At 34.3% G+C, this 12,524-nt stretch overlaps 1 protein-coding gene across 1 annotated transcript in view; it reads left to right on the top strand.

The window, feature by feature from the left end:
- Positions 1–10,600: 10,600 nt before the first annotated feature.
- Positions 10,601–12,524, top strand: part of LOC108691441 (dipeptidase 1-like) — a 9,431-nt gene continuing 7,507 nt past the window's right edge. The window contains exons 1-2 of the mRNA XM_018199193.1: positions 10,601–10,651; positions 11,832–11,861. Of these exons, the coding sequence (XP_018054682.1) occupies positions 10,639–10,651; positions 11,832–11,861 (43 nt within the window). The 5' untranslated portion in view covers positions 10,601–10,638. The remainder of the gene's footprint in view (positions 10,652–11,831; positions 11,862–12,524) is intronic.

Below are 12,524 nucleotides of genomic sequence, written 5' to 3' on the forward strand. Positions count from 1 at the left end.
ACATTGACGAATTAATTTGCAATCGTAACAAATCGATTGGTTTTTTAACAAATATCACATTTGCTTTCCCTTGATTGGTTCCTAACAAAATCATTTCTCTCAGTGCACAAAGTTCAAAAGCTCAAACATTTTTTAAACAATTTAGCAAAATATTTGTCTTGTAATTAATAAAAACTGAAATATTTACATATATATGAATTTTTATAAAGAGATAACCTAAGATAATTTACATAATCAAATGCGGTAAATGTGCATGCTCAAATGAGTTTTATGAACTCGTTTTCCAGTTACTCGCGACGCTTAGTAAAAGAAGATGACGCGTGACATCTTCGTTCTTTTTCGTCCGCAACGGGAAGGCGAAACACTTCGAAACTTTTTACCGCAGGCTCAGCATTTCCGCCCATGGCTTCGAAGCGATGCTGGGAAGTCTCTGTGACGCAATAATGAAGCACTTCCGTTTATCCCGAGGCGCGTTTAAACAGAAAGGGTTTCCGACGTCTCGAGATGGTCGAACTAGCGCTACCGCGATGGAGCCTCGTGAAATTTTAATTTCCAATCTGCTAAAATTGTTTCTACGAAAACGGCATGACAGGGGGAGCACGAGCCACACTCGGAATTCCGCTTCTTTCCAGATACACGAGCGAACAAACACACCGATCCGCGCGCAAACGGTTACTGATATGTGTAAGAAGAATTTTCCAGAGAATATTAAGAGAAAGGAGCGAATTTATCGAAAGTCTGCCAGTTTTAGGTAATCTTTAGTAACAAACGGGACATTTAACTTCTTTAAACTTCAAATCCCGATTAAATCGTGTTTCAATGTACAATACAACTGCCAGCACTAAACATCAAAACTGAAAGAAATACATGGAGTGATTTAGCAAAGCTATAACTTACTACGCGAGTTCAACATGTAAATATAACTAATTGCAAGAAGATTTAATGTTTCAACAAAGAAATTACGTCTGTAAGCAATTATCAGTATCCTAATTCAACTAATTTCTTGCTAGAAAAAAAATTACTAATGTAACAAGTTTCTTTATTACAGCAGCAAAAATACACGGCATGTTTAGCTGGCACGTTTTGTTAATAATTTTGATCTATGTATTGATTTTCCACAGAAAGTTATCTTTGCTGTATAAACAAATTTGTTATGTCACTACAGCAAATATAATTATCTATAATCGTTAATTTTATTCGACTGTATAACTTTGCTATTTTAACATTGGAAAACTGACTATATGTATAATGACTGTAGATTTGCTGAATCAGTAAAGATTTTAGTTGTTTTAAACAATCTTTTTTTTCCGCGTGTATACATATTTGCGGAAGTAACCTGAAAATGGCAGAACCAATCAGCATAAAGAACACTATCCACTCCACTTTCCTTTGATTCTCTCTGGAGTCTTTGCTCTAAGGTAAGCTTGTTTTCCGCGCGTTTCGCCGACCGCGCAAGAAGCGTCTTGAAAAATTTACAGAACGCCCGCCCTCCGCCAGTCGAGCCGGGTTGAGACGTTCAAAGACCGCGGGAATTTACTGCGTTCCCTCCAACTATGAAGATGACAGCTATTTTCCTGCGTCGCGCTATGCACCTGCCGTCGCGCGGCGATCCACAACGAGAGGATTCGTGTGCGAAATTCCGCGACGTCGCGACTGTCAGACCTGAAGAACGTCGCGTCGGCTGGAATGTCATTTTACGAATCTGCAGATGTCACTGATAAGCGGCATTCCCCGTTTATATATTGCATATCTAATTTATGAAATTTGCGTTATCAACTGTGGAGGAACGCAAGAGAAAGGCATCCCTTTCTGCAAAATATTAATATCCGAACATAGCTCTATAATATGTAATACTTGCGGTTATTGACGACTTAGAGTGGACTCTCTGAGGTCGTATAAAAAGTATATCACAGAAAAAAACACAGCTGAAAACTTCACTGATTTAGCAAATCTACAGTCGTAATATGTAGACAGTCAATTTTTTATGTTGAAGTAGCAAAGTTGATAGCTGAATAACATTAGTGATTTGTTAAATCATCAAATTTTCTTATAGTTACAGATGTTAAATTCGTGCAGTAAGTTACAGATTTGCTGTACCATCCAATTTATTTTTTTTTCTGTAATATTTAAACAAAAGCGTGTATAGGAAAGCTTTGAGTGAAAATAAGGAGGTCTGAAAACGAAAAGTGCACAAAGGCACAAATTAGGTACTTGTATTTTAGAAACATCAGAACCTATGAAGTTCCCATTTCTCGCATTCCGGTAAAATTGATGAAAAATTATGTTTTATAGAGGAAAAGGAGGCCATACACGTGAGGCCAAGGAAAGCTCGGAGTGCAAGGAATATTTTAAAGGTCTTGCGAGAAATAATTCAAAAATTTTCGCTACAACAGTTTATCCAGACAATTCCATTGTTACCGAGAGACGCACGGATGTAACGTACTCTTGACTTTTACGTCGCGGAGAAACGATTATAGCAATTAGCGGATTAAAGTACTTCGCGAATTGAATTTTTCGCTTCGGTGACAAACTGCGAAGCGCTTCTTGCGCGTCTTCCAGAGACAGATGAGGAAGACTCGTTGGCGTGACGCTCATCGTCACGAGTGATTGTCGGGGCTGCAATTTGTCGTACGCAGCCCCTAATTTGATATTGTGTATCTGCGCCGAGAGGAAATAGGGAATAGACGCACGAGCGGAAATAGGCGCGCTCGATCCTGAAAACGAGTTGCGTGCTTATTAGATTGAAACTACGAAGCACTATTCGCGTCGCCGACGCAACTCCTTTAAAAAGGAGTGCTAAGTCTTCCAATACGAAAGGGTTACTGTATCGTAGAGTCCTCGTAATACGACTCAGAATTTCCTTCGCTTCGCTTTTCCGGCAAGGAAAGCTTTTCTCGACTGTGGCAACTTATCGACAAGGCCAGCACGACATGAAATAAAATCGCACGGTAAAAGTTTCCATTTCGCGAATCGAGCCCTCTCTATTTCGTGCCAAAAAGTTCTCTATGTCCATATTTTTGTATTATTTCGTCAGACCCGATACCGAATTTTCTCTTGCCATGTACCGGTATTTGAAATGGTCATTTTGCTCCATATTTTATTGTCGAAACTGTTTATTCATGCTGTGCTACTGCAAAATGGTACAACTGAGATGACCTACTACGAGCTGCATCAATTGGCGATAAGCATCGACGATGTTGAAGAATTAATCGAATTATCGCATTAATCGAATCCCAGTGTTACGTTCCTGCGCCGTAACTGTGTAACTTCGTCGGGCCAAGAGAACATTGTTTATTAACGTACGTACTCTCGGTGCGATCCAGTCCGTAACGTAATTACCTCACATCGAGGACACCAACGGGGAAGACGCAGCAATAAACATCTAGCGAGATAAAAGGATAAAGATAAAAGAAACGGGGCAAAGATAAATTCTCGCGATAAAAGCACAAGCGAACTCGGCACGCCAAGTTTTAATGACGTTCCTGAGTAATATAAAATACTTTTATACTCATTATCAAGAAAAAGCAATATAGAAAACGTGAATTTATCGAAGGGAGAAAACTTTCCTTGTCCCAGTAACTTTCATTGAACGTGCAGGATAAATTTTCAGAAATGAGAATTGCGTGCCACACCTACGAATCTTGGTTCAACAAATTTGATCATTGAATTAAATGCATCAAAACTATAAATATACAACAAAATATGCATAAAAATATATACTTTTTTTCTATTCTATATTTTAACAATTACAAAAAGCGATATTTTAGCAATACTTTTATATATTACTAAAATTGTATTTTTTTTATTGAATTATTATATCCTTTTACTTTGTTGCGCTTAATTTGCTATTTCGCACTATTTCTTTTTTTTTCTATTTTTCTTTTTTCGCTCAAATTAATATTTAATCTCAGAACGTGAGAGAAAGATTTTTAAAGACCAGTTTTGCTGAAGGACTTAAAAATTTAATTAGATATCTATAGATTTGAAATAAATTTTATTGGACTATCAAAATAATTATGTAGAACGTCCAAAGCACGATGAATAATGCTGCAAAAAGTTTTGACGTTCTAGAAATCAACTTGAGCGTCTTAGGCTGGATTGTTTTACCTTTCGATAAATTTCAGCTACTCTTTAATTTTGTTACTTTCTTACTCTTTTACTCTTTTGTCCATTAAATAAATTGTTACATAATTTATCCGAAGATATGGAACAACCAGCCCTTACGCAATTATTTTGATGATCTAACAAATTATCTTCAGATTTGTATCTCAAGAACTACTTCTACTAAACTACAAAAAAATAAAAAAATATTACACTTTCAAACAATTTGTCTGAAACCACTTTTACTATATCATTAGTACAGAGTTCTTTTTTTAGAGACTTCTGTAAAAATATACTAAATTTTAATAAATATTTTAATAAATATTCATATAGAAATTAATGATTTTGTATCAAATAAATAAATATTTATATTTATTGGCACTATTCAAACAAATAATTTATTAAAATTTAGTATATTTTTTGTGTATTCATTCAGAATAGCAATCGTTCACTGAGCTCTTTCATCTGATTAGCATAATCCATTAGAGTCTAAAATATAGATCAATCAAAGAGATCAATGAAAGAGCTCACTGAGCGCTTATAATGAACGGTTGTCGTTCTAAATGCACCCAGTGAAGTAACATAAAATTATATTATTATCTATTTATCGCAAAAACACACCTTTGCCTGCACCTCATCTTTATCAGGACCCAGAGATCGATCAGGTCTCGGCACCGATAAGCTTCTATACTCCTCAATAGTATACGGACGATACGTCGGTTTCTTCAGCTTGCTGTCCGACACGCTACGTTCGCATTGCTCTTCCAGAGAGACGGTATTTGAAGTTATTCCTTGACGTAATATTTCGCGAGATCTTCTAGTATGCGTCACACAAACGGCGTGATCTTCGACAAAGCGACGATAGAAGCTAAGCTCGCTGCCGTCATCCCTCGAGGTGCCCGGAAGGGACGAGCAACTCTCATCCAAGCTGAGCTCCTCGAGCTGACTGTCGCCACAAATCGACAGGGTGGAACCCTCCGGAGACTGGATACGCGAGTACCTCGGGACATCTAAGAAAATAAAAAAAAAAAGAAAAAAAAAGGAGAGTGACGACCCAACTTCCTGTTGGCGACGCGAAATTAGCCCTGACGACCGTGACGAAGAGTAGAACAAACAATTGTCGCTTGTCATCGCACAAAACGGTCGTACGCACCAGATGCCTCAATTAGTTTAATCATGAACTATGACCTATTGGCAAAGTCAAGAAAACGAATTCCACGCGGAAAGGAAAAGTGACGTGAAAAGTGGAGGACAGCGACGTGAAAAATGACGTTGTCGACTTCTCGAGGCAGCGCCGGTTCTTCGTTGAAGAGAATAGCACTTGAAAAGTTTCGCACGTCGTACTTCTATAGGATGACAGGATTTTTAGAAGCTAGAGGGCAAGATACTATTATATTTTTTACCTATTGTCTGGAAAAGTTTTTTCTTTCTTTAAAAAAAATGTATTAAATTGGTAAATGAGCAAAATATTTATTAATATAAATATAAGTAATATAAATATAAATATTTATAAATATGATGTAATTACTATTTTAATTTTGGCCAAAAGTATTTAATTACTCTAACTGATTTTGTTTTATTTGAAAAAGAAAGTTTAGAATATCATAATTTAATTTTATTATTTTCTATTTTTCTAAACATGAGATGAGAGATGATGAATATATCTGTTAGTAACAAAAGTTATTTAAAATAATAAACTATCAAAAAAATATTTTTTGTATAATTATGGATCCTGTCATCCTTCCTGTGCGAAAAATTAGTTTACTTTCACAATTAGGAGACAGACCTGTGCATCGCAGAAAAAAAAAAGTAAAGCGGTTACAGTATTTCTGGCGAAAGTTTCAGATATTTTACAGGAAGCGGACGCTTAATCCCCTTTCGCAAAAATATAACTTTTTTCATCGTGCAACTTTACTGCGCCGTAATATGTAGAAACTGTGGTAGCTATGCCTGCATCGCGCCGCGGTAAAGTCTCCCTTCGCGGCGAGCATCTCGCAAAATAAAACTCCATGCCTTACAATAACGTGTTTGAATAAAACTCGAATGTGTGATTCAGTATTCTCAACCCTACCGTGTCGCTTGGACATAGGGTAAATGACAGTATATTAGCGAATAGTCGAGATTCTCATGTGTGCAATGGAGAAAAAATTTCTGACAAATTTACATAAGATCCCCATAAATTACGCAAATAAAAGCTTTTTCTGTTCAAAAGATAAAAAAGAGAGAGAGAGAGAGAGAGAGAGAGAGAGAGAATTCGCACATTCACATTTATAATTCAATGTCAATAGTTTCTCTGAGCGGGAAATTAATTCAGCTAAAAAGCTTACTTCAATTTAAAAGTTCAGAGAAGAGAAACAGACCATTTTTTGCATTGTATTTGAAATGATAATTTTAACTTTTGTATTCATGAAAATTGGACTCTAAAATTGGTACATTTGTCGCCATGCTTTCCTCATACCGGATCAAAATGGAAAACATAGGTAACACGGGGCCTAGAATTTCGTTGGCCTGTTATCTTCGCAATTTAAAAATTTCTCTACTTTAAGAAACGAAACGACAACGTCAAGCTATGCGACAAGATTCGTCCGTCGGATTGGGAATCTGATTGTTCCCTTCGTCCAATCTCTCTCGCGACGCAGAACGCACCCGACTTCTAATCACGAAAGAAAGTAAACGCCCTCAGGGGAAAATTGCACCGCTTTGCCTCTTTTTTATCAAGATCCACCGTCGACGAGCGCGACGCGAGAAGCCGGCAACACGTTTCGACACTGTTCCGCGTATGTTCCAAAGAAGGATCTCGTTAGAGACTAACTGAATCTGCGCCGATAAAGCTCCAGATACGAAGTAGTCCTGGCCGGTTCCCGGATCGATGGTATGAGAACGTTGCCGAGTTTTTTGTCGGCTCTCATACCACCCCCGTTGTCGCGCAGACTGCATTTTGACGAAGAATTTCGCGCCCCCAGGGAACATTGCTCCATCTCTGTCGTCGTCGTTGTCGTCGTTGCCATCGTCGTCGGTCTTGACGTACGACGACAACGACGACGACAACTCTCGTCGCTTTCTCCTGAATGCCGTTCCCCAACGTCGTTCCTCTTTCTTATGCAAAGCCATGGTTCTTCCCGAGTCGCGCGGCATTCCTGTTGTCGTCGGGCGAATCCTCTTCCGCTCGTAATTATCGAATTCCTGACGCCGGTTGTTCCCGTGCATCTGTCCTCACGTACGGTGCAGTTGGCCTCCGTCATATTGTCTAAAAGATTGTCGAGAGAATGCGTGATTAGAATGCGCTCTTTTGCACGGCGAAGCTGTACTTGCATAAAAACTAGATAAACTTATATCATCACGAAATAGGTCAGCGTTTCTAAATATTTTACAATTGACGTAACGCAATTTGTACTCGTGTAATTTTTCCATTTATTAACATCCGCGTTTGCACGCATTGTATTATAATTCTGTTAACTTATACGGCGACATATAAAACATACGAGTATAAAATGTATCTCTTTCTCCTAACATAACTCTTCTCTCTTTAATGTTCTACCGTTTATCGTTTCCGATATATTTTCGCCCGGAATATAATAAAATTCCATTATTCTCTCACTCTTTCCCGCATTTTTCCCGTTAGAATCAATAGCGGATTTCCTTGCTATTCACGTTACTCTCTCTCGCGTTACTTTATCCCACCTACTTTGTCCGTCGTTTTAATTATCCCGCGGAGTTTTACATTACCGCGAACGACCAAGTGAGAGGAGGAGAATCAACCACAGATATTACGTTTTATATTATATAATTGGTACTGTCGTTAACGAGACGATCGATCGCCTTCGGTTTTGCGTTCAGTCCGCAAGCTCTCAGACTGCCATCGAACTTTCAATCGACTTCCCGACGACCATCGCCATATTGGTGGTACTGTGTGCTAATCATTAATTAATTAGTGCGCGTTATCTGTCCGTCCGTCAACGAAAGCTACGACTTTCCGGATTACGGCGAATCGCATTATGCGGATCGTCTCTCGTTACTGCCTCGTCTTTTTTATTGTTTACGCGCCACGTATACACGTTCCCGCGCGCAATTATCTCCCGTTAACGAGGGGAAAACGAGAGCCGTTTCCAATGTAATACGATAATATAGGATTTTAATCCCGGAGCATTACCTTCAACAGATCTTGAAGAGATATTCAACCAAATCTCACGTTATTTTTTTATAAATATCGACATTATATATCATAAGCTATTCTTTTGCCTTTCACTTCGCGACTTTTCTTTTAATTTGATGAGGCAGAATTAATTTAGTTTATTGATCTTTTAAAAATATAATATTGTTTTCTTCAAAGAAGCAAATTTTTTGTCAAAACTATTAGAGATATTTTTTTGATTATTATTAAATCCTTTTTTTAAAACTTTTTATTTTCTAAGATTAAATTTAGTACATCTTTTTTTGATACCTTTAATCTGAGATAACGTTGTTAATGTAGAATTCAATTGAAATGTATTCTTACTGAATCTGTCATTGGATTTGATTGTTCCTAGGTTATCGTTATTATCACTGTTGATCGAGTTACGTTTCTTCAAGGAATTATCCTCAACATTTTCTAAAGAATCCAAAGAATATTCCGACATTGCTGCGAAATCTTCACCTGGCGTTTTAGAAGTTAATATACACGCTATAAAGCGTGTTTAAGCATTATGATATTTAATCTTGATGGATTTCCACTTTTCGTGCGGCAAACTTCGCGCGATTTTTTCTATCTATATTAGTTGACCCTAAAAAAGTGCATGCAGTAAATTGTATGCAAAATGTGTGTCAATTCCAAGAAAATTTTTAAATTTTTTATAGTGTATTAAAGCTGGAGACCCTAATCTCTTATTTTGTTTTACGTTTGAAGCAAACTGCTCTTTGAAAAAAATTTCGAGGAATATACTCATTTGATCTAATTATTTCGATATTGCATATAAACGAGCGTGAAATGCAAAAATTAAATTTAAAACTTAATATGTATTTTATGTATTATAAAAATTTATCTTCAAGTTTTATTTATTTACCATCTTATCTTTCAATATTATTAAAAAATTATTCTTACTAAGTTGCGTGTATTCTGAAACACACATTTATAGCCTACTTTCTATGATTTATTGAAAGCAATTAGAACTTTACTTTATATTGTATTACATAATGTTATAATAATTATTAATATATACAAAAAAAATCAATTACAATTTACTATAAATTAAATAAGAAGATTGTCTTTAAGATAACAAGATAATAGCATATTCGAAACAACACACTCGATGACATCTCTAGACTTTATATAGAAGCAAATTATCATTAAACGATAAGGTAGATATTTCGCTTACTTGTTATCATCCTTGTCGTTTATATAATGATTCTAATTAATTGTTCTATATTATATAGCTTGAAAAAGAATATCATTAACATCTAGCACTAGTTGTTCGATTTTAATTATTTTTTAATTAATTTTTATTTAATTTTTACTTATTAAAGACACAAGTAATATAAATTTCCATAATTTTTTGAATAGCTTGATATGAATCTTACAATTAGTAAATAATAATAAATGTATAAAATTTACAAATTGTGAACTTATATGTTATATTTTTGTACATATGCAATACTTTTATACAAATTTAAACAAATCTCGCATTTTAATACCAAAACAAGAACAATAGATAATACTATATTTGCCTTTCTAATTTATGCACTTTATATGCATTTTTCTAAAAAAAATATGCTTGTTTATAACAATAATATGACAATTTAAATAAAAAATATACACAAGAATAATTTCAATGTATCTTCTCAATGAATTCAATTTGTTTATACTGCAAATATTTAAAAAAAGAACCGTATCATTGTATCTTACATCAATTATAACATTTTCACACGTTAGCATGTATTCGATCTTTGTTTAAGTGTAAAATAAAGTCTTTTTTAGAATAGAAAATTACATTTTATCTAGAATGACATAGAAAAAATTCTGACTGATAGTTGCATTAGACGTTGACCTTCTTCTGATATACATTGCCAGTATTAAAAATCTACATAGTTAATGTTACACATACTATATCTTTTCAGTACTAGTAGCGTATCACATATCGGACGACGACCATCATCCATTCACAATTCACGATAGTCTGCGTCAAGCGATCAATAAAACGCAAACACACGCATTTATTCTGTATAGGAGTCTGTTACATAATTAAAAATTTCAGCATTTTTATGATTATCAAGTTTATAATAGTGTGTACCGAAGGATTATCGTGAGACAATTTGAGATAAAACGAGAAATAGTTTTCGTGCTGTTGTAGGAATATCAAACACAACTGAGCTTTACCGTTTCTAGAGCGAGACGTCAAACGTAGCAGGTACCTATTATAAACTAATATATTATGTACTAACGCTTCGTACGTAGGTATGTATGTACAGTAGAAACGCATTAAATGCGTTTCAAGGCGATGTCGTCTCACAACAGTACACAACTTGATCTCGTCACCGTCGGGGGAATTCTTCGCTACGTTCGGCATGGGTGAATCTAGTACTTATCGTATCCTATATCGATCCATAGTGTCCGATAAAATAACATATTTTGACAGATATAACAAGTTAGAACGCGTGATAACATTAAAGATACTGGAAGACCGATTTTCACAGTAAATTAAAAGTTGACTACGTCATTCTAGCCTATCTATAAGTTTCATCTTGATGTAATGAAACGATTAACTGTAATAGGATAAACAGAATAATTATAATAAAATTATCGCTTATGTATATCATTTTTGACATTAAAAATAATACTTCGTGGATTTTGTTTTGAAATTGTTAAGTAATATAATTAACGTATTATATGGTTCCGTCTCTTTCGTTGAAGTGAAAAAGTGTAAAACGCAAGTGTAAAACTCATTGGAAATTTTTAAGATGATCCTTTAATAAATCGAGTTGCCATAGAAATGTCTAATTTTGTTATATAATGAAGTACCGAAATTGACGTGTGACCAAAATTCTATGATAGGTTAATGATGAAATAAGAGAGAAAAAAATGTTGAAAATGTAATCTTAATGATAGATGAAGCTCGCAAATGCTTCTTTGTTAACTGTGTACAAATTTTATCATAGATTTTCTTCTTAAAAACAAAATTATAATTATAGTTTTAAAAATTACGATTTTAATGATCATAAAAAAATAATAGGTCAAGGATCATTCAAGGAAAGAAAGATATTTACGTGCATAAACTTGCATATAAATTTAACTTCGAAAAGTAAACATAATTTTATCTTGTTTCCGTTCGATGAAGATGCAGCTCTTAATTTATTATCATATGTTCCATACTATTTCATTAAGATATGTATGCATTTTTACTATTTTATATCCAAATTATGCAGATATTTGTAATTTTGGGTGGGCCCTGGTAAGGCACCCTAAATTTTTGGCACTTTATTAAAGAACCATCTTAATGCGATAAACTGATGATATAACTGATATTTTTGTAAATTTTTTTATCTCGCTTCTTATTGTCGATGTATATAAAATTAATTCGGGCTATTAATTTTTTACGGGCTATTAATTGAAACGAACAGACTTTATTACTATACTGTCCAAATAAATTGTGATTTTAATTACGTTTGTTCTGATAATTATAATTTAAATTGTAATAAGTGATAGGTGTATATGTTTATATATCTATAAAGTCTTAGCAGGCTTCGATTTGTCTCTCCAGTTGGACAACGTGATAACATCAGACAAACTGGTAAATTTTTTCTTATATTGTAAACATATTTGCTCTAGGATATATTTAAATCCATATAATCATAATGCGCGTATAATAATAAAGATCAAGTTTCTTACGAACGAGTTGTTCGAATATTAATATTACGTTGATAAAGATTAAATTTTTTTGTTTATTTAACAATTCTTGAAGAATCACACACATTCTCTTTAAAAAAAATCATTTTACGTTGACAAATAGCACCGGAAATATATTTAAAAATCTATAGGCATAATGTAATAGAAATACTTATCATGAAATATTTAATAATTATTTGAAATCTACAAATCGGAATAAAATAGCAATAAATACAAGATATTTTTAAATTATTAACAATTTTATTAAAAGATATTATATAAAAATAATTATCACAACAGATAAGCAGCATGATTTTGCTGAGTTGTCTATTGTAAATTAACCTTGCCTAAGTTTATCAAAGAAGTTTATCAAAGTTTATCATGGCAAAAGTGCTCGATCGAGATTTTAAACAATTATTAAATATTTCATAAGTATCCAAATAACATAAAGTCTAAAATTATGACGTCTTTAAGTCGTCTTTTAGACGCAAAAAACGTCTTATGATTTTAGACACTTTTTTTGTTGTCTGGCTATTTTAATTGTAACGGCTTTTCTTTGATATATATA

Source organism: Atta colombica, unplaced genomic scaffold (assembly GCF_001594045.1).
Source record: "Atta colombica isolate Treedump-2 unplaced genomic scaffold, Acol1.0 scaffold47, whole genome shotgun sequence".
NCBI lineage: Eukaryota > Metazoa > Arthropoda > Insecta > Hymenoptera > Formicidae > Atta > Atta colombica.